This window comes from Tiliqua scincoides, chromosome 3 (assembly GCF_035046505.1).
Source record: "Tiliqua scincoides isolate rTilSci1 chromosome 3, rTilSci1.hap2, whole genome shotgun sequence".
NCBI classification, from domain to species: Eukaryota; Metazoa; Chordata; class Lepidosauria; order Squamata; family Scincidae; genus Tiliqua; species Tiliqua scincoides.
This window is the reverse complement of record NC_089823.1, coordinates 34435670-34457738: the sequence shown is the minus strand read 5'-3', so window position 1 is coordinate 34457738 and position 22069 is coordinate 34435670. Positions and strand designations below refer to the sequence as shown.

Genomic DNA, 22069 nt, shown 5'->3' with positions numbered 1-22069 from the left:
GGTTAAAACAAGTAACTTTAGAAGAAAAGGTCAGGGCTAACTTTCTCCCGTTGGTTATATCAAAGGACTGACAACTTGACCTATAGTTTGTGTTACATAGCTATCTGAAACGCCAAACAAGAACTTAACTTTTCCACTCAAGTTCATTTGTTGATGTGTCCTTGACAGAAAGCTTATTCTTCTTGGATTATTTTATATACCAACTTTATGTAATAAGTTATTGCAAAATAGGCTGTCTATATATTCTGTATTTAAAAGTTTGTGTGATGTTTCAGGCCAAACATTTTGGTGTTTACAGCGGAGGGCAGGTGTGAATACAGCTGATACTAATAGCAGCAGTAAGTTCTACTGTAAAGTATTCAAGCCTTAGCAGAAGCAGATGTACTGAAACAATCAAGAGCCGTTTACATCTCACCATAGTGTACTATAGACAGTACTTCAATAAAAGTACTACTAGAAGTAACTCACTACAGTCAGAGGGTAGATATGAAGATACCTGGTGTCATTATGTTTGGACAAGTAATAGAAATACAGCTTAATTGATACTTTGGTAATCCTTGCCTCTGAACAGTGGGAAATACATTCTTATCTGGATCTGCAGTTTAACCTATCACTATGGTCAAGGACATCTTAGCACTTGTTACCTATTCTCCAGCAGAACTTCTGCTTTTCCTTGCAGCCATGGTCTTTGATAGACAATATTTAATACATACGTAGGGGAATTAATTGGTAACTTAAATACTTGCAGGACTGGTGACCTAATGAGACATAAAATTTTTGAAGTTAACCTGCCTAGGCCTGTGTCATTTACTCAATCTCTTGAGTTTCATTCTACTCAATATCCCCAAGACACAGGAGTGATAAACTTTGTACTTAAAACAATGGCTGTCTGATATTCTTTTCTCACCTTGCTAAAAGGTACCTGGTGTTTAAGGAAGTCAGCTCAAGCTTCAGTACCACTAAGGCAGGGGTGCTCACACTTTTTTGGCTCGAGAGCTGCTTTGAAACCCAACAAGGCCCAGAGATCTACCAGGGGGGAAGGAAGCGTCTGACAGACACCCCCTTTAATGTATGGAGCCCCTGCTGGAGACTAGTCAGTTTCGTCAGTTTTTTGCTGCATGCCTGAAGAACAGCTAAAGTGTCAGTTTAGTGTCAGCTAAATATGTCAGTTTCGTCTAGTCACTAGATGAAACTGACATATTAACAGTTTGGAGAGACAGGGCTCGTGATCTACTCATTTTGCCTCGTGATCTACCGGTAGATCGCGATCCACCTATTGAGCACCCCTGCACTAAGCCATATCCTGTTTTGCTTGAAAATGTTCTTACATCACCATATATGCTGCAATGCAGCACCATATGTAGCACTTGCTCTTGCTAGAATAGATAACTTCTTAGAGAAGATGGGGAGAGGGAATTTTCTTAATGGAAACACTTTGACATGATTTAAATCAAGTTTAATGAAATATAGCATTACAAACCTATTGCTCCAAAAATATCATCTATGTCATCTTTACTCTCACTCACTTCTTGCTGTATGAGGGCAGAAGTTGTTTCCAGCCCCAGAAGTGCAGAAGCATTTCCAGGGGCTTGTTCTTCAATATCTCTGCTGGACTCAGCATTTCCCACTTGAGGCAGGTGTTCAAAGAATCGTGCAAGAGAAAGGGCAAAGCTGCCATTCATGTCTTTGGTAGCATGAGTGCCTCTCTGATAAGGATGGGTGTAAAACAGTGTTCGCCGTGAACTACATCTTGGCTTCCTTGAGCGTCTGATGTGCCTCTGTAGACAGGAGCCTGCTCTAAGTATTTGGGTTGGTCTCTGTCTGCACCTTGAGACCATGAGGTATTTGCAGATAGTGGCTTTAACACAGCCCAGTTTTCTCTGCAAGCTGTAAAGGGAAAAAAAGTTCAGCTGTTGACACAAAAGGTAATAGAGGGATATATTGACATAGCTTGACCACTGGTGAGTCTTCTGTGCAACTAGGGATGCTATGCATAAGACAGTTCTAGGGAGCATAAAAGGGAAGCTTCATACAGAGCTTAACACCATACCCTCCATTAGAAATATATCCTGTATTTGTGAAGGAAGAGACATCAACACTGAGGAAGAGCTGTGTTTAAATGCTCCATTGTGAACACTGGTTGGTTTTAACCCATTTTTGCCCAGCCCACAGGTGCACACATTTGGTCCCTGTTGTGTATATGCAACACTGGACAGAAATGGCTGAATGAAGACTTTCCCTGTTGACCTGTTTAACTGTTCCCTGGTTGACCCTAATCGCCTACTTTGTCACATGTTTAGTAAGCATATCTACACAAGCAAGATTGAGTGCAAGCAGTACACAGGGATACAGGACTTCTACCAATAACAAGTCATAGAGGGTACTGACGTAACTATTCTACAATTCTTGTAGAAGCTCCTCTCAGTTAAATACTGCTTCACAGTCAAGAGTTCATCTGTCTTTTCCCTCCTGCACCACTTGTTGGCTTAAGCAGGAAGGCACTGTTGACAAACTTAGTGAAAGATGAAAATATTCTATGTATAGTCCCTATAGTTCTATTATAGTTCTATTATAGTTCTATTATAGTTCTATAATATTCTATGTATAGTCCCATATAGTTCTATGTATACTATGGAAGGTGAGGTAGAGACCAAGAAGATAGAAGACAAGGAGCCAAAGGGCAGAAAAGCTAAGCCAATGTGATTTTCTAAATACGAGACATAATACAAGACTGCATTTTTATGCCCTACTTCTTCCTTATTTGGTAAGGTTGTAATCTTTCGCAGTTAAGCATAGTTATGTAAATTATCGGTAGCCCAAACTGTAAACTGGTGTCTTAATATACGAACCTGCAACCCTGTGCTTCCACATGCTGCAAATGCCTACTTTTCAAGAGCTTCATGCCCAGGAAAAAAGCCTTGGATCCAAGTTTATTGCTTTTGCACCAGCTAATTGTTGATCTGAGTGTGTCAGACAGTTCTTCAAAGGAATGTGCTTCTCGAAAGTTGGACACAAAAGATGCAAGATGATCAGACTTCAGTGACTTAGATGCAGGAAGCTTTACTGTGAATTTGGTACCCTGTAATTAAAACAAAAGCAACAAGGAAATTAGTACCAGAAAACCCAAACAGATGAAGTTATCCTCTGTGGCAAAGATGCTCAAGTGCTTAAGATGACAGAAGGCAGGTAGGTCTCTAATCAGTTTTACCTGTGGCTTGAAAATGCACACAATCGTTGAAACTTACACTCTGATCCTAAACACATTAGTTGTAGGGAAAAAAGTAATGTGGAACCATTTATATAGGTATACATGTATTTTATAAATCAGCTTCATGCATCTGATAAAATGAGTGCTTGTCAACAAAAACCTATGCCACAAATGGGTTATACAAGGTGACACAAAGCTCTAGTGCAGAGGTTTTCAGACTGGGACATTGCGATGCCCCAGCCTGAGGGCCCTGGCCTCTTTGCCCTTAAGGGGTGGGGACAGCCAGGAGGCAGGGAAGAGGCAGTGGCATGATCCCCAGAATCATGCTGCTCAGGGGGCTGCACTTATCACAGCCTCCTGCAGCCTCCCAGGGGCTTCCAAAGTGGGGTGACTGCACCACGCCTCCGCTAAACCGGAAGCGGAGCACGATGGTTCCACTTTCACTTCTGATGGGGCTTCAGGGGCTGAGGTGCACTCACCAGTCCCTGCAGGAGCATCCTGGGGGTGCAGGGAGCCCTGCGCGAGCATCTGCAGGGCTCCCTGGTCAGCAGCAGTGAAAGTAGAGCGATCACGCTCCACTTCCGGTTTTGCGGAGGCAGAGTGTGATCGCTCACTTTCACTGCTGCTGACCTGGGGAGCCCTGCAGATGCTCGTGCAGGGCTCCCCAAACCTCCAGGACGCTGCCGCAGGGACTGGTGAGTGCACCCCAGTCCCTGAAGCCCCCCTGAGCAGTGCGATCCTGGGGATCGCGTCGCTGCCTTCCCCCTGCCCCTACTGTCTCCCCCCGCCCCCACGAGGGCTTACTGCGGTTTTCAAACTCCATGAGAGCTCTAGTGTTTCAATTGCCACTACATGTGCAGTTAGAGGAGATGGGAGGAACGAAGTTGTTTGTTTATGAAGCATTCCAAAGCACAACACAGAATTAGTTAATATCTCTAAAGCAAAAAAAAAATCACACTAATTGGCCCTAACAAAAATGAAGACTTGCCCGTTTGCAAGCTTGCAATGTAAAATTATTTATGCTTAAGCATATCTAACAACTTGAAAAGTTATAGTGAAAAGCATTACTATTGCAACCTATTAATGCAGCGACAGAAGTCCAACAGCAGCACTTTCTGATCAGAAGAAAAAGCTCTACCACACACACACAGACAGAGAGCAGTACAAACCTCTTCTGCTACAGGATTAGGATGCCTACATAAGCTTTTGACATCAAACTCCAACTCCTTTCCACGACCTAGAAGAGGGGTACAGAAGTCAATTTGAGAGGCCCAGCCATTACCAATAATGTCCTAAATGGCTTAGGACAGTGTTTCTCAAACTGTGGGTTGAACCCACTAGGTGGGTTGCAAGCCAATTTCAGGTAGGTCCCCATCCATTTCAATATCTTATTTTAAATATATTAGACTTGATGCCACCATGGTATGTGACTGCATTTGGGGAAATGTTACAGACATGTACTTTGAAAAAGGCTACTATGTATATGCTTTTAACAATGACAGTCAGTGGGATAAGTGTGGATAAGTGTGGGTAGGATTGCAGCCTAGGATTGTTAAAAATTTTCCTGCTTGATGATGTCACTTCTAGTCATGACATCACTTCCGGTGGGTCCCAACAGATTCTCCTTCTAAAAAAGTGGGTCCCAGTGCTAAAAGTGTGAGAATCACTGGCTTAGGATGAAGCATGAGGGGTTCACAGGAAAGCTTATATTATTTGAAGTGGTCTTTCAGGGGCCCGCTTCCTGGTGCCCCCATCATCCAAAGTTAGGTGAGTGCAGACCAGGTTCTGTCAGCAGTGGCAACCCACATATGCAACACACTTCTGGCAGGTGAGCTTGCACCAACTGAAAAAATATTCTCCTGAAAGAAAAGTATTGCATCTTATATTACACATATTTTTATTCGGTATGCATCTTTCAGAAATACATTTCCTGAGCAGAGTATTTTGATACTTTGATGTATTTTGATATTTGTGTCTTGGAACTGGAGTTTCTTCAAGTCATGAATGTGAGAAGATGCATAATGCAAATGGAGGAACTGATTCCCAGAGGAATCACATTCCTCATCCCACCAAGTTTAGGCTGCAATTCTATACAAGCTTATGTGGGAGTAAGTTCCACATAACTTCTAATTAGATGAACTTCTGAGTAGACATGCATAGGATTGCACTCTAAGTTACTGCAATCTCTTACCTTGGATAGTTCTTCTGAACACAACTGGCTTCCCAATATCAACACCGTCATCAGCATCCATCGCTTGCTTTCTGACTGTAGAAGGAACTGAGGCCTGAGTGCAAGATGCAGCCTTGCTTGCTTGGAATCGCTTATTCATCCATCCAATTCTGTCCTTTTTTTTAGCAAATGCTTTGGGGATTTTCTTTCCAATCCCTGAATAAGAGGTTCCCAGAAATTCATTTATTGCAGCAGGAAAGACAAATCCTTTAATATAAGGCTTTAGTTCAATCTTTGAAACCTCCTGGTGTAATGCAAACAGGCTCCCATATAAAACACTGAGACTTTTTAGCAGGCCTCTATAAAGAATCCTAAAATGATTTAAAAGAAGCAAAGAAAAAAGATGAAATGCTTGTATCTGTGAAACAGCAACCTGTTTTCCCAACTAAAACCTTCCAAAACTATTTCCACCATCACTAGATTGGTCTTGCACAATATGTTCTAAACCATCTTCTCCTAAAAAACTTGCCTGATCACTGCCTGGGTAAGTCTAGGAACGCACTGTGACAAACATTACAGCATGTGCCACTGCTTTGTAGTACAGAAGTGGCACATGCTGGCTATCTGACCCACTTCCAGAGAAAATGATGGAAGTCTTGACCAGTGTACTCAGTATACTGCTGTTAGCTGGGACAGAGAATCTGCTAGAGAAAACCAAGTGGCAACAAAAGAACAAAAATATTTTCCAAATATACACACCATAATCGGCTCAGCAATCCTGAAACAAGAGTATTAAACAGTATGTACTCTTCCAAACACAGATGTTTAACAGTCAAACTGAAGAGGAAGTTGATTAAGGGCAGACAACAATTGATCTAAGAATGCCAAGATAAAAAACTATGGCATGAAAACATGCTGGAATTCAATGACAGAGATTCTTAAGACAGCAAATATCCCTAACATTATTTTGAAGCTACATAAAGCTGTAAGTTATGACTAGAAAACTGAGGGCGCAATCCTAACCCGTTATGTCAGTGCTTTCCAGCACTGGCATAGCGGTGCCAATGGGACATGTGCTGCATCCTGCAGTTGGGTGTCACTCACGGAGGCCTCCATAAAGTAAGGGATTGTTTGTTCCCTTACCTCATAGCTGCATTGCCCTTATGTCAGTGCTGGAAAGCACTGACATAACGGGTTAGGATTGCGCCCTGACATATACAATAGGATGCTTCTTTGATAAATACACTATCAAATCTACTGAAAGATGTTCTAATGTTAAATCATAATAGTTTGAACTAGTAACAGACATAGGATGGGAGACAGTTTGCACTCACTTTATCAGTCGTCTTCTGACTTTGAGTCAGGCAAAATTGTAGGAATATTTGTTAGACTCTGAGCCTGCACTCCTTTACACAATTCCCTAGAAGTAAGCCCCACTGAACTCAGTGGGACATACTTCTGAGTCAACATGCATAGGATTGCACTGTAAGAATATTTTGTATGATACTCTCAAGAAAACAAATAAAGCTGACATTTGGTGAAAACAAGATGCCACAAAATCACAAATTAGAGTGTGGATCTCAACTGGGAGGATAAGAACATAAGAACATAAGAACAGCCCCACTGGATCAGGCCATAGGCCCATCTAGTCCAGCTTCCTGTATCTCACAGCGGCCCACCAAATGCCCCAGGGAGCACACCAGATAACAAGAGACCTCATCCTGGTGCTCTCCCCTACATCTGGCATTCTGACTTAACCCATTCCTAAAATCAGGAGGTTGCGCATACACATCATCGCTTGTATCCCATAATGGATTTTTCCTCCAGAAACTCGTCCAATCCCCTTTTAAAGGCGTCTAGGCTAGACGCCAGCACCACATCCTGTGGCAAGGAGTTCCACAGACCGACCACGCGCTGAGTAAAGAAATATTTTCTTTTGTCTGTCCTAACCCGCCCAACACTCAATTTTAGTGGATGTCTCCTGGTTCTGGTATTATGTGAGAGTGTAAAGAGCATCTCCCTATCCACTCTGTCCATCCCCTGCATAATTTTGTATGTCTCAATCATGTCCCCCCTCAAGCGTCTCTTTTCTAGGCTGAAGAGGCCCAAACGCCGTAGCCTTTCCTCATAAGGAAGGTGCCCCAGCCCCGTAATCATCTTAGTTGCTCTCTTTTGCACCTTTTCCATTTCCACTATGTCTTGAAATAATAAGCAGGATGAAATTAAGCAGGCTTCAGTATTAATAAAAAAGAGGAATGAGTCACTGAGTTTCTGGAAACTGGACAAGGAAAAAGAACTTATAAGATGCTTGTTCTCTAACAATTGGCTAAATGTATGTGCACCAAAATTTATCCTACATTAGTTCTCCCTAATAAGGTGGTGTCATTTTGCATTTTGAAACAAGAACTGCAAGAAATTACAGATTAGGTTCCAAACTTGGTTTTGGAAGGATACAGAAATGCATTGCAGCAACAGTCAAGTAAACGCAGCAAGAGTTTGCAGCCACCCAAAATCTTCACCAGCACCACTTCAATCACGGGTTGGCTGGGAACTAAGGACTCCTTAGGGTTTTCAGGTTTCTGTTTCTGACTAAAATGAAGAGAACAATGTTGAACATATAGATACACGATGGCATCTTGCCACATTTAATGCTGGTATGTCTTGGACCTGACAGAATCTCATGGTATCTCTGGTTCACTCACAGAATGATTTGCCAGGGACTGTTCCTGTAATAAATATTAACCATTTTATGGTTTGTTAACTCAGATTTACTTGAAGATTTTGCTTTTGAATTTTGAGTGTGTTTCAAAAATGCCTGCATCTTGCGATCTGTTATTAGTAGTTGCTGATAGTGTTGGATGTTGATCAGATAGAAGAAAACAAATGAGACAAGTCATACCTTCTATTCCAGTGGTTCTCACACATTTAGCAAGGGACCCAGTTTTTAGAAAAAGAATCTTGTCGGGACCCACCGGAAGTGACATCAACGAACAGGGAAATTTTTAACAATCCTAGGCTGCAATTCTACCTACACCTACCCAGGAGTAAGTCCTATTTACTATCAGTGTTAAAAGCATATACATAGTAGTCTGTTAAAAGTACAGGTCTGTAACATTTCCCAAATGCAGTCAGGTGCTATGGTAGCATCAAGTCTAACATACTAAAAATAAAATATTGAATGGGGACCCACCTGAAATTGGCTTGTGACCCACCTATAGGGTCACAACCCACAGTTTGAGAAACACTGTTCTATTCCATTAATGCAAGATTTTAAATTATACAATACTGAACAATTCAGCATTCAGGAGATGAAAGTTTCATAGCCTTACATCAGCACAGATGGATTATTGTCCCCAAAATGCCTGAATTTCTGCTGATTTAGGGCCCGATCTAGAGCCTGGCATGTAGAGACATAAGGCCCGTTTGCAAGCCTTACCTCGGGCCCTGCGCCAGACCTAGCCCAGCATGAGATCACGCTGAGCCAGCTCTGGTGCTGGGCCCTCTGTTGCCCAGCGGCCCTCCCAAACCGCCAAGCAGCAGAGAGGTGAGTGATGGCATGGGGAGAGGCATTCCGGAGTGGGGGGAGGTGAGGGAGCAGAACCGGCAGAGGTCAGCTCCACTGGATCTTGAGCCCTGTGTCAGGCTGCATAGCTTGACTTGGGACTCCTTGATTCTGCACTGGCTCTTGAGCCGGTGCAGAATTGAGTGGCCCCATTGCAGGTCTATTTCCCCTCTCCCAAGGAGCTGCTGCGGGCTGCCCAGCATGCTCAGGATGCCACAGTAGCCATTTTCAGTGCAGCTCAGAATTGGGCTGTTAGTCCTCTGGATTCCAAAATGACTAGAACAGTTTAAATCAAAGTATGTTCAATCTCCTAAGATTTTAGAAAAGCTGCAAAATATAGAACAATATAGCTATAAACATGGTAAGATATTCTGGCTTATGCTACTTACATGGGGTCCACATGAACAAGGTCTTCAATTGATTTCTTCAGGTTCATTACATTTAAACGCTTCAAACACTGTTCCACCTGCAAGGAAATACACATACAATAGTACTTGATGAGCACTACTACTCAAGTAGTAGTTTCACATAAAAACCTGTAACCCTGTGTGGTGAACTATTCACCTTAATAACCGGCAATCCAACACATACATATAATGTCTGTGTGAAACCTTTCTGTTCAACAGCAAAACAATCAGCATAAACAAACAAACATTTCAGAACATTTCCCTCCTACAATTAAATGCCATCATTATGAAGGAGGTGGGAAGGAGAGAAGAAGCGTGATATTACTGAAACATACTGGACTTTTTCAGGATACATTTCATGTGTTCTGACCTGTTTGAGAGTTCCATAGGGCCTGTGGTGACTCATCTGGTGGTGGAAACTATAAATGATTGAATGCAGGAGTCTCTGTTCTGTGAGCACAGTGGTGCTTGTTAACATGTTACTGACGGCTTGACACCCCTTCATAACAGTTGACAGGCAGCTCACTGGAAGAAAATTTACAGTATATGAAACCGTTCATTTCAACAAATCTGTAGCAAAAGAGTTGTGCCTCCTCAGATCCTATATTCCTGGTTGGTTCTCCCAAAGGTTGTTATAGAATTGGAGGAAGGTGTGCTGACTTCCAAGATGAAGACTATTGTAGTAATTATGCACAGGTGCTGGGCTTAGTTTTAGTATGTGGCAACCGCAGGCACACCTGCACGGAGCACACTCAGCTGGCCTTGGTAATATGCTGAGTCTGATCCCAGTGCCTGTAAACAACAGGATGTTATGAAGAAGTGTTCATATCTAGGAATGTGTATTGCGGTTAGCTAGAGTCAGTCAGTTCCAGTTAGTTGTAACTAGAAGTTTTATCTATATTGCTTCATGTGTTTTGAGACTCAATAAAAAGGGCTTGTTGGGAGCTAAGCAGGAGCTTCTTCAGTTCCAGCTCTCCCCCTGCATCTACCATTTGAATCCCTGTCTGCGTCTCATTCATTGCTCTGACTTCCTGCTGCTCCAGTTCTAACTTTCAACCCTTCAGTGCTCTCTGCACTCCCTCAAGCAACAAGGCCCTAAGCCTTGTGTGCTTCCCAAGTAGCATAAAACTGCTAGACTATAAAGGTTTGGGCAGTGGAAAAAGGAAGAAAAATATTAATTGTACATATTCTCAAACCACCATTCAGAATTTGAGGTTCACCTCACAACTTTGTTGCACAACCCCCAACTCCCTTTTCACACCTGGCTTCCTCAGCCCCAGAAAATCCCAGCAATATGCTAGGTCTACATTGACCACTATGGCCTCCTGTCAAGCTTCTCCAGGCAACCGCATGGGAAGGACAAATATTTCAACAGGTCCCAGCCACCATGAGGTTAGCAAATCAAACTGCACCCGGCAGCAAAACCTCACAAAGTAGGAGGCATTCATAGCTGCAGGGGCTGCTAAAACCACTCCTCCTCTCAACCATGCAGTTTTCTGGGGGGGGGGGGGAATGGTTTATGGGGACTTCAGCAAGTTACAGTATTTAATTGCACAAGTTAGTTATCAGGATGACATGTTGTCTAGACCAGTGTTTCTCAATGTTTGTCCTCTGCCATACCACTTCACATGGTTTATCTTTTCAAAGCACCACTGGAAGTAACTGGCAATGTCATCATTACCAGTTACTTTTGGGTTGGGAGACCAGATGCAAAGCAACAAAAACCAGTAAGAGGCTCAGGGTGGAAGGGAGGTTTTGAGAGCAGAAAAGCCTGCTTTGAAGCCTCCTAACACGGTTGTGTCACATTTCTGGTCTCCCTGCCATGCGGTAGGTGTCCAGGGATCCTGCAAGAACCACCAGACACCATCTCAAGTACCGCTGGTGGTACCCACACCACTGGTTGAGAAACACTAATCTAGATATCTTGATAAATTACTGCATAGTTCTATGCATATTTACTCAAAAGTAAATCCTGCAACTAGTTCTGCAGACGTGAAGCTTTGCTAAAGGCTTCAGGAAGTACAGGATTGCATCTTTTCTTTTTTCTCCAACCCATGTATTTACCAACAGGGTTCTCTCTCCTAAGGCCCAACCCTATGCCTGCCTGCTCAGAAGTAAGTTCCATTATAGTCAATGGGGTTTATTCCCAGAAAAGTGTGGCTAGGATTACAGCCTCACGGGCCCATCCTATGCATGTCTACTCAGAAGCAAGTCACATTGTAGTTAATGGAGCTTACTCCCAGAAAAGTGTGGATAAGCTTGTAGCCTTAGACCACAAACCTATGCATGTCTACTGAGAAGTAAGCCCCATTACAGCCAATGGGCCTCTCTCCCAGGAAAGTGCGCGCAAGGACTGCAGCCTTACAGCCTGTCTACTCAGAAGTAAGCCCCATTATAGCCAACGGGCCTTACTGCCAGCCGGAGGCAGCCCCGCCTGCGCGCCCTGCAGAGACCCTTCGGGCTGCCCAGCACTCACCTGCGGGATGCTCCGCCGGCACGGCGACCGTGGCGCTGCAGGCGGGCCGGGGCACGTCCAGCCGGTTCCACGCCGCCTCGCCGGCCCTGGGCGCCGCCATCATCCCTCCGAGACGCAGCCGGGAAGCAGGGCTGGGCTGGGCTGCGCTGGGCGGAGCGGCGGCGCTTCCCACCCCTGGGCCGCCCGGCGTCGCCGCCTCCTGGTTTCTCTCCAGCATCACGCGCGGCTTGGCCCTGCCAGGGCAGCCCCGCTCCCAGGAAAGTGTGCATGAGGACTGCAGCCCCACCTGTGCATGTCTTCTCAGAAGTCAGGCCCATTAGAGTCAATGGAGCTTACTCCCAAGTCATTGTGGACACGATTGCAGCCTTACAGCCCACTCCTATCCACACTTTCCTGGGAGTAAGCCCCATTGACTCTAATGGCACTGACTTCTGAGTAGACATGCTCTGAGTAGATGGGGCTCTGAGGCTGCCTTCCTATCCACACTTTCCTGGGAGTAAGCCCCATTGACTCTAATGGCACTGACTTCTGAGTAGGCACGCATAGGATGGGGCTGTGAGTCCTCCATCTACTATTTGTTGTCGACCAGTGGTTCCCAAACTGTGGGTCAGGACCCACTGGTGGGTCACAACCTGATTTTTGGTGGGTTGCCAGAGGGTGATGGGAAGATCAGATAACTAATTGCCTCAAGCCTTGAGGCTATTCAAAGCTCAGATACTGCAACTGCTAATTACCCTGCAAAGAGCTCAGCTCCTGCAGTTTGTAAGCATGTGTAAATATAGGGAGACAAATATTTGAGGGTCTTTTTCTGGTCATTATTACTTATAATAAATAAAATATTTCTTTCTAGATCTTTTTTAAAGTCTGGTAAACCTAGGTGGGTTCTGATAGAGTGTCATTTTAAAAAGTGGGTCCCAGTGCTGAAAACTTTGAGAAGACTGCTGTAGACATTACAGAATGGTTTTTTCTCCTTTTAGGGCCCAATCCTTTCCAGCACTGACATAAGGACAATGCAGCTCTGAGGTAAGGGAACAAACATTCCCTTACTTTGAGGAGGCCTCCATGAGTGACACCCAACTGCAGGATGCAGCACATGTCCCATTGGCACTGCTATACCAGTCCTGGAAAGCATTGACATAAGGGGTTAAGATTGTGCTCTGAATGTCATGTGTAATTTGGTCCCAAATACTATAGATTTCCTTGTGCTCTGCAGATGGAGCAAAGTAAATCAATTGTTTCCCAGAGAACTTGCCTTATGTTTGCACTAGTACATTTCTATTAATTGTGCTAATCAAACAAAATTCAGATCAGTACAGTAAGAGATAATTGTAATGATATTTTATTAATGCAAAGAAATTGAAAGACGGGATTGGGTAACCATATGAGATGAAGGAATTACTTTCCCCTTAAAAAGAGGCAGTCCAAGTCCCTTTAAACAGCCACACCTGAAGGAGACTGAAGAGTCACTCACATATAAAACAGTTCCAAAGACCACATTTCTTATTCATTTATGAAATATTCAAGGTGCTGCCTATAGGAAGAAAGTTAGCAAGTGCTGTACAATGATTAACACAAAAGGTCTTAATAAAGTCTCACTTGCTGAGTTTCTGAGATATTATGAGCAGCCTATAAGTGAAGAACAAGCATGGGCTATTTGTTTCCAATGCTGCTGTAAGATGAAGCAGATAGTAACTCAAGGCTTTGACTCTGCATTACAGATAGTCTTAGATCTTGACAATTTCTACATTCATTCTGATGGTAGTGTGTCCTTCACCATACTACATAATTTTGGTAAGGTTAAAGATGGCAGCTACTTGCATTTTTTGTTTGCATTTTTTTCCAGGTTTATGAGTGTGTGTTCTGTTCCTCAAATACCTTTGTTTCCTTTCTTTAAGACTAAACATACTTTGTAGAAAGTAAATCCCATTGACATTAACTGAATTTGTAAGATTTCTTTTTTTTTATTATTAAGATGTTAGTCTGAATGTGACATTGTGAAATTGACCATCATTGCAAGCTTCTATGTCTTAAGCTGCAATCCTAAGCATGCTTCTGAGGAAGTAAGTCCTCCTGTGTTCACAAAGACTTATTTCTGAGTAAACATGGCTCAATTATCAGGCTGCAATTCTAGGCATTCACGCTTAGAAATAAGCCCTACTGAACATTTGGACTTACTTCCAAGTAGTCATGTATGTGACTGCATTGTCAGACTCTTAATGAAAGGTCACAGATGACACTCTTGTTACAGAGAGTAACAGTGTGGTCTTTGTAGTGCACTTCACCTTGTCTGATCACACTTCTTTGGAAATAGTAATGTTTAACTACAAAACAAAACAAAAAATTGTGATGGCTTGCAGTTACTTCTTGTGGTATCTTGTGAAGAACCATAGGTTCTTCATACAAGATATTTTTTGCCTGCTTGTGTGTGGATATGGTGACATACTACTGAATGATTGAATGAAAACTCAGTGTAGAAACAGCAAGGAGAAGGGGATTAAAGGGTTGCAGGGAATGCTCAGTTTCCTTTCCTAAAATACACAATGCTTTCTGTGACAATTGGTAAGTCACTTATCTTTAGGAAGATAATTAGTATCAAACAACTCTTTCAGACTGCAACTTTATCAATGGGCAGGAATAGTATCCACTGGCTTTAGTGGTACCTGCAGCTCAATCCTAGGCATGTTTACTTTGGAATAAGTGGCAAATACTGACATCAAAACCACAAGCTTTTCAGAGGCCTGTTGAATTTCATGACATCTTGCATATTATAAAGGTAGCCAGGGACTAATGATGATCAGATTCTGGTGAGAAATTGGTGTTCCCGAGCAAGAAATGGAATTGTCCTTGGCTTTATGCTTCCAGAAAATGGAGTTTTAGTTATTTTTCCCAGGCCATTGGCATCTTATAACTAATATTTAAAACTATAGGAGCTAATACTTTACTTCTTCTTTCAGGTAGTTGCACAAATCCACAACAAAGTGATTGGTTGGAAGATAAGGTAAGACTTTGGCACTGTCTTGTCCTGTAGTGGTAAAACTGTGACGTGCTGGAGCTTGTTGTGACATCTCTTCTCCCACCCCCAGCTTCACCCCAAGTTTATGTGTTGTATAGGATATACTCCCAGGTAAATTTGTCTAGGGTTGTAGCCTTAGTATAGCATGAGTTCTGTTATGTCTTAGAGGCAGCCCTTGGAAAAGAGCATGCCAAAACATTAACTTCTGTCCCTAGGCAAATTTCTTAGTTTGCCCCTGCTGAGCATGGTGCATCTTCTCAGTTCAGGTCTGTTGACTAGAATTTCAAGGGTAGTGCTTGCGCACTCCTGCTGTAGGAGAAACCCCAGGGTTCTGCTCTTCCTCACCTATACTACTGGTCATGGCTTCTGCTTATTTGCTGCTTTTTATTATTCTGTTAACAGCTTTCAACTACTGGTATGAAAAGTTGGATATAAACATTTAAAATTGGCTTCCTCTAGGTAGACACTGTAGGCAGAGCTACTGTAGGCATTATAGACATTGCTTCTTAGATTGCTTGATGACAGTACAACAAATGGTAATCTTGTTGTTCTTGGAGGAATAATCTAAAAGTATGTGACAGCAAAGTCACATACTGATAGCTTGGGAAGAGTGAACAGGGGCTGCTGTCTGCAATTCTGTGTCCACCATGTACTAGCCCACTCATTTGAGTAAGACTATGTATGTGTAACTTGAGAGCAGGATTGTATCCACAAAGGATGGTTTGTGTGGAAGAAACCCCTGAGTGGGGAGGGAAGAGGAGTTGCTTATTTAAATGTGGGAAAGTGTTTTATGTGGGGATAAACAGCATAATTAATGTGCAGGACGCTTACTGACAAGCAGTTCTCTACTTATTAATTTCAAATAATTTTGAAATTACCCTGTTTTACCAATTGATGCTGCCTCCATGCAACTTTTTACACAAAGGAATCCATGAGAACAAGGCTGTATAGGACTATAAAGGACTTAGTTCTGTTCCATTCTATTTAGAAATGGCTGAGGCAACAACTTGCTTGTGGCTTATAACAAAACTGATATTGGTGTTCTGAGTTAAAATGATCTCCTGAATGTCTTTTGTAGCTGATGGCGCTACTGGGAAAGTTGATCTATACAGCTCTGGATTGGGGAATTGAGAGTCATATGGAGAGAGAGCTGAGTGAATCCTTGGAGAAGCTAATATCCTTTATGCTAAAACTGGACAGCGAGACCACAAAGCCAGTAGTTGCCATCCAGGATGTGATCAAGGTTTTGTGTTTCCTTTTTAAAACTTTTTCTGCACTCTACCTACACTATGAAACACTCATTCCTTGCCATGGTGCTGAAATTTCCATGCATTCTGAGGGTGAAGTGAAAAAATAGTTGTACAGTCTGCCTGTTCTTCCCCTTTGCTCTTCTGTAATCAAACTGGCTTCTGCTGGAGAATTGCAATAGTTCTTTCTGAAGAAAAACAGCATGTTAATCTATATGCTGGGGAAGTGAGTAAAGCATCATGGGATTTGGGCTACACTCAAGGTTCACCAGGAATGACAGCCATACCTATATCACTGCCAAAGACTACTGTCTTGTTAATGCTTATTGCAATCTGCATGCCAAGTTTGCCAAGTGATCACTTGGTGAACCAAAAAAAGTAACCTGGAAAGTAATGTGTTTAATATAAAATTGTCAGAATGTGATAACTTTTCTACTGCAGTTCAAACTAAATAGTCCATGTAGCCTTGGCAACAGCCACCTTTCTCTTTGTGTACTAAATACAGTATCTTATCTGAGGGCACAGATAATTCAGAGGGTATCTGGTAATTCAGGGTAGAATTAATTTTTTCAGTATTACTTGGACAAAGGATTGGGAAGGGGGGAGATACAGTTGTATGTGGCTGGAATGGTGAATTAAATTGTGTATGGCTAGATCCCTTCATTTAGTCCTAAATCATTATGAACTGATATCTTTAAGGCACAAAATAGCACTTCGAATATGACATGGAAAATACTTCAAGGTGGACCTTGGTATGGCTGATTTCTTTATTTGTACCTTTTATGTCTGTTTTGGGTAGGGTGTTACCTTCCTACCTGTTTCCCTGCAATCCTTATACTGTCCTTTCCCAACAGACAATGGTCTTCTGTTGCAATATTAAAACTCTCAAGTGTATCAGAACAAATTGCTCTCTCTCAATTTTAGATCTGTGAGGATCACCTCCTTAGGCCTTCTGAAGCTGCCAGCCATTACACAGTGATCTGCAGAGTGCTCTTTACTGAGTACATTGAGCTTCAGAAACTCATGTTCACCATTCAGAGTTGCAAAGAGGTATGGGGGGGGGGAAGAATGTTCAATTCTTACCCATTGGGGGAGGTTGGGAATAGACTTATATGGAGGAGACAAATGATGAAGCCGTTCCTTTCTATCTTTCAGTATTTGGGAAGAATGAATGTGAAAGACTGCTTGGCGAGGCAGAAGACTGATGACTGGGTATGAGTAGTTTTTTTGGCTTATTCCATTCAGATCTAGTTTCCTGTGCAAAAGATGGTATCTTATTGGCCAAAATCTGGGAATGTGCAAGATTTTAAGCTGAATAAAACACAGAAATCAGTATGCTTTCTTACATGCAGTAGTTAGCCCGATTAACCCATTTTTGCCTGGCCCATAGGTGTACACATTTGGTCCCTGTTGAGTATATGCAATGTTGAGCAGAAATGGCTTAAAGTTCCCTTATCTGTTTCCAGGGAGAATATGATGGGATGTGCAGACCAGTCTTATGCATGTTCATTTGGCAGTAGGTTCCAGTGAATTCAATGGAGTTGTGTGCATAATGGATGAAGGAGCATGCAGTGTCATTTCACGGCACATCTTAAGAAATAAACCTAGTGCCTATTTCAGATCAGGGCCCCTTTCTACCAGCCAGTAAGCCTATTCTTGTATGCATGGTAGTGCTGAACAACTTGGTCTATTTGGGAAGTGGAAATGGTAAGCAGGTGTTTTCTGAATTGACAAAATGTTGGTTTTAGTGGCTGTCTTATTAAATATAAGATACTTCTGCAAGATGCAATATTTTATTTAGTTTGGGCTTCTGTTTTTCAGGCTAGCTTGTGGCAGGGGGTACTTGGTGACTTTCAAAAGGGTGTGAAACTGCACAAGCTCACAGAGCAACCACAGCGCAAAACTCCAGAAGAGTGTACTGCCTTCCCTTATAACACAGTGGTGGATGATATTAAAAACAAGCGCTATACTCTCCGCAAGGTAAGAATGTTCACCAGCTGGCAGAACTTTGAACAACTGCTCAACTAAATCAAGGCTCTGCTCATCAACAATGTTTTAAACTCTGTGTCTACTCAATGGACTGATAATTTTTGACACTCCTCTTGTTCCTTGAGCACATTATACTCTGAAATAGCCTATATGCTATTGCTGTGTGAAGCTGTAAGTGTCTTGGCAACTTCCCAGTGCATCCTCGTAAAAGATGGTGTCTCTACACAAACCATATTGACTGTGTCCAAACTAATTAGCATCTTGTTTCCTCCAGATTCAGTTTTTTCAGATTTATGCTGCTTTCTTCTTTTGTCCCACCCTCAACCAGAAGACCCTAGCTTGTAACTTTGGTGTATGGTAACTAAGAAGATCAAAACCAAGACTGGAAATATCTGGACGATGGAATTAGTGGCCTTTGCTATGTGTACAAAATGTGAATGTTAACGTATAGGAATACAGGAGCACAATGATAAGCTAGGATAAGACATGTGATAGCCAATGGTAACACTGGATTTCTGTATTCCTCACAACCACACTTTCTCTTCTGTACTTGTCATATTGGTGGTGTTCACCAACGAGTTCAAGATATTCTCTTAAGTATGGGGGAACCGGGCCCCAGAATGCCCTGTGAAAGCAACTGGAAGCGACTTCTGGTTTGGTTCTGCAGGGAATTCTGGAGCCTGCAGAGGCCAATGGAGTGTGTTGTGGGCCCAGTGCAACCTGAAAGTAGCCTACTGATGTTCCCAGTAATGTTTTGTGGCATGACCAGGGAGTATTGCATCACAACGTAATGCAGAGGATTAGGTGGGTTGCAGCGCTAAAAAGTTTGAAAACACCACTGCACTACACTTTATACGAAAGTTAAGCAAAAGGTGGAGGCTGTTCCTTTAATATTCACATGAATCCCCAAACAGTCCAACCTCAAAATGATCCACATAAGCTGTTGTGTGAAGGGCTTCATCTTGTACTGAGATATGCAATTAACTCTTAAAGGTGTGAAGAGTTAAGTCTTGTTTCTCTTATCAATCCCATTTTGCTTGGTAGGTCTCATCACGGAAACTGAAAGAGAGAGTCTGTCAAGAGCCAAGTTTGCATGAGCAGCTTATGATGGAAGTGAAAAATCTGCCAAAGCTTCGACCTACCTCTGTAGAGAAAAGTAGGAACAGACACCAAGGTGTATTCCAGATGTTAAATAGGCTTTGGGCAATTTAATGGTTCAAAATGTCCATGGTTGAAAAACGTCCAACGGTTGAAATGTCATGGTTAGATGGCACAAAAAGGAACACTGGAAATCTGTTTTTAAGGATGTAGGACTGAGATCTGGCATATCTATTATGGCCAGTCATAGTCCTGGCTAGTTATTTACAGCTTAGGGACTGTAGAGGAGGAACAAAGGAAGCTGTCAACACCTACCTACCAATTCTATTTACAGTAGTTGTTGAATATCTTGTGATAATGGTTTCCTAAGCTTTCAATACCAAGGAGATGTGCTGTTGAAGGAACCAGTATTTTGTTTCTTCATCACCACAACTTGAAATGATGCATCCAAAGGGCTGCTGATGCACTTTTAACAAAGTGCATGCCCATCACTTGATGGCAGCATTCAGTGCTGATATGCATACTGCAGAGAACATTTCTCTCCTGAAATATGGTGCTGTTCAACAGTCCATTCATTCTTCTGGCAGAAATCAGATGAAGTTTATGCATATGTGAGCCATCCCAAACTACTTGGTATTCAGTGAAACCCAGTATCACATGTGATCTTGCAGTGGCTGACGTTGGCTTCTTGCATGTGCCAAAAGATGATTTTCAGTAAGCCTGAAGATGAGACACAGCTGGGAGGAGTTTTATGCATCTCATAGGGTTAGTATCTAAAAAGATTACTGAAAGTGATTTACCTATTCACAAACCAAATGTGCAATACTGCCAAAAATGCCTCAGAACAAAATGGCCGAGGCATTGTTCAAGGGGATTTTGGTGAAGACAAAGAAAGTTACAAAGAATAGTTGATACTATAGCACTTCAGTGGTATCTACCAACATGAACAAACATTAGGCTCCAAAATATGAGAGGTGATATTTCCTCAGCATGGTGTCTTGGGAGAAGCTTAAGGAAGAGAAAATGAATTTTAATTCAGACATGTATGTAACCTTGCATGTTCTACATTTGAGGAAGTTGGGGATCCAGTAACTGTGTGTCTTGGTATTATTATTGCTGGGAAAACACAACCAGTTTAATATTTTGTTTGGTTTTGCATGTGTGTCCTATCAGAAGACTTTCAATTCTCCTGGAATGCTCCATGTGACAGTATCTTCTTCTCTGATCATACTGATGTTTTGATGGACACTTCAAAAGCAAAAAAGCCACGGTTGAATTGCATCCAGTCAAGCCTAGAAGTTAAGGTAAGTAGGTAGAAAATCACAAGACAAAGTGACTAAATATAGTGACTTCTGAAGATATAACTTTTGAAATTTGTGCTGGTGGCCTCATTACTGCAGCACCAACTTGCCCAGACCTTTTGTAAATGGAACACAAGTTCTGTCAGCAGAAAGCCTGCATTGGATTGGGTCATCAGATACCTCTACATGTCAATAATAGCTTTGAATTGATTTTTTTAATGTTATAGTGGAAGATCCTAATAACTGCTCCTTGTGAGAAAACTGTAGAAGATACACTGCCTTCTTGCAAAATTTGTAATACTCCATTTGGTTCGCTAGTTAATTAATCTGAGCATAACCTAGTCAGTTTTGATATTTTTAACACCCGTTGTTCATACAGATTAATAGGCTACCTGCCAAGACCTGTATTTCAGCAGAAGGCCCACTGCCAGCAGTGTTGCCAGGGGGTTGCAGGCTGCACCGAGTGATGTGCATGGGGGGGGGTGACATCATTACTTGCCAAAATCTTTAAAATCTTGGTATTTTTGAATAATACCATCATGTTGTATATCAACTGATGTATAATTTCATGCAGAATGCAATGAAACTGTGTTGAAATATTTCTATTGTATCAAAAGTTATAGCCAAGAAACTAGCAGGAACAAGGCAACAGTATATCACCAAGGCTACCAATGGGGCATTGCCCATCCCACTGCATCAGAGGAGGTCCATCATAGGGATAACTCACTGACTTCCCCACTGGGTGACACAAACCCTAGTGATACCAGTGCCCTCTGCCAATCCCATTGGCCCCCATTCCTGGTTTAGCTTCTTATTCAGCTGCCCTCTAAGTAGACAAGCAGTAATGGGAGCAGAGAGCAGGTGCAGCAGTTATTTTCTCCTCTCTTGCTCGGAATAGCCTTGTGGATTGGGCCAAGAGAAAGAAGGCAAGCAACTGAGCACTCAAGAGGAGGGTTACCCTCATGGGCCAAAAACCCCCCCAAAACCAGAAGATAGCACTAAGGTTATGGTAGGAGAGAAATATGGAAGTTGATCTCTGGAGCTCTCCCTCCTGGGTTTACAGACAACATTAATCATAAATGCTCCAGAGTGACTTGCTAGGGATTCTGCACTTCAGCTACTCTAAACTTGTCACTCCTTGTTACAGTATTTTGAGGATGGAGTTCAATTATACTTCAGGATAACCATTGAAACAATGCCTTGGTATTTAATTCCTAGCCGTTGCCTACCTACAGTCAGAAGATGTTTACTAGATGGTCATTACCAACTATTGTGGATTTGATGAGAACAAGATATGCTGAGCATATGACTGAAACAAAGGATTCCTGCCAAAAAGATGGCTCTGGTGTACCTTCAAGGAACCAGGTATGCACAACTATGGACCAATGGAGAATCTTCTGTCTCCATTTTTCCTCCATGGAATTATTCCTTTGGTTTCATTTATCCTATAACTTGGTCATGTTCCAAGTTAACAAATGTTTTTGTTACCAAATGCTTTTGTTAACTCACTGGAAACTCGCTTTCCCTTTACAGGTTTGTGTCTCCTGCAATAATCAATATTTTATATGGCCTTACATGTGTCATCTCTGTAGCAGGTA

General features: G+C 42.4%; 1 protein-coding gene across 3 annotated transcripts; it reads right to left on the bottom strand.

Annotated features, from left to right (window-relative positions):
* Positions 1–1434: 1434 nt before the first annotated feature.
* Positions 1435–11938, bottom strand: NEPRO (nucleolus and neural progenitor protein). 3 transcript variants are annotated; one of them, XM_066622053.1, is made up of 9 exons: positions 11824–11938; positions 9718–9872; positions 9330–9406; positions 7833–7967; positions 6138–6215; positions 5400–5749; positions 4378–4445; positions 2850–3079; positions 1435–1887 (listed from the first exon to the last, which is right to left on the bottom strand). In XM_066622053.1, exons 1-9 carry the CDS (start codon positions 11924–11926, stop codon positions 1473–1475), a joined length of 1611 nt encoding a protein of 536 aa, XP_066478150.1. In that variant the 5' UTR covers positions 11927–11938; the 3' UTR covers positions 1435–1472. The 3 variants fall into 3 exon arrangements, with proteins under 3 accessions (XP_066478150.1, XP_066478152.1, XP_066478151.1); XM_066622055.1 differs by lacking the exon at positions 9718–9872 and having other exon boundaries at positions 11824–11906; XM_066622054.1 differs by lacking the exons at positions 6138–6215; positions 7833–7967.
* Positions 11939–22069: the final 10131 nt, after the last annotated feature.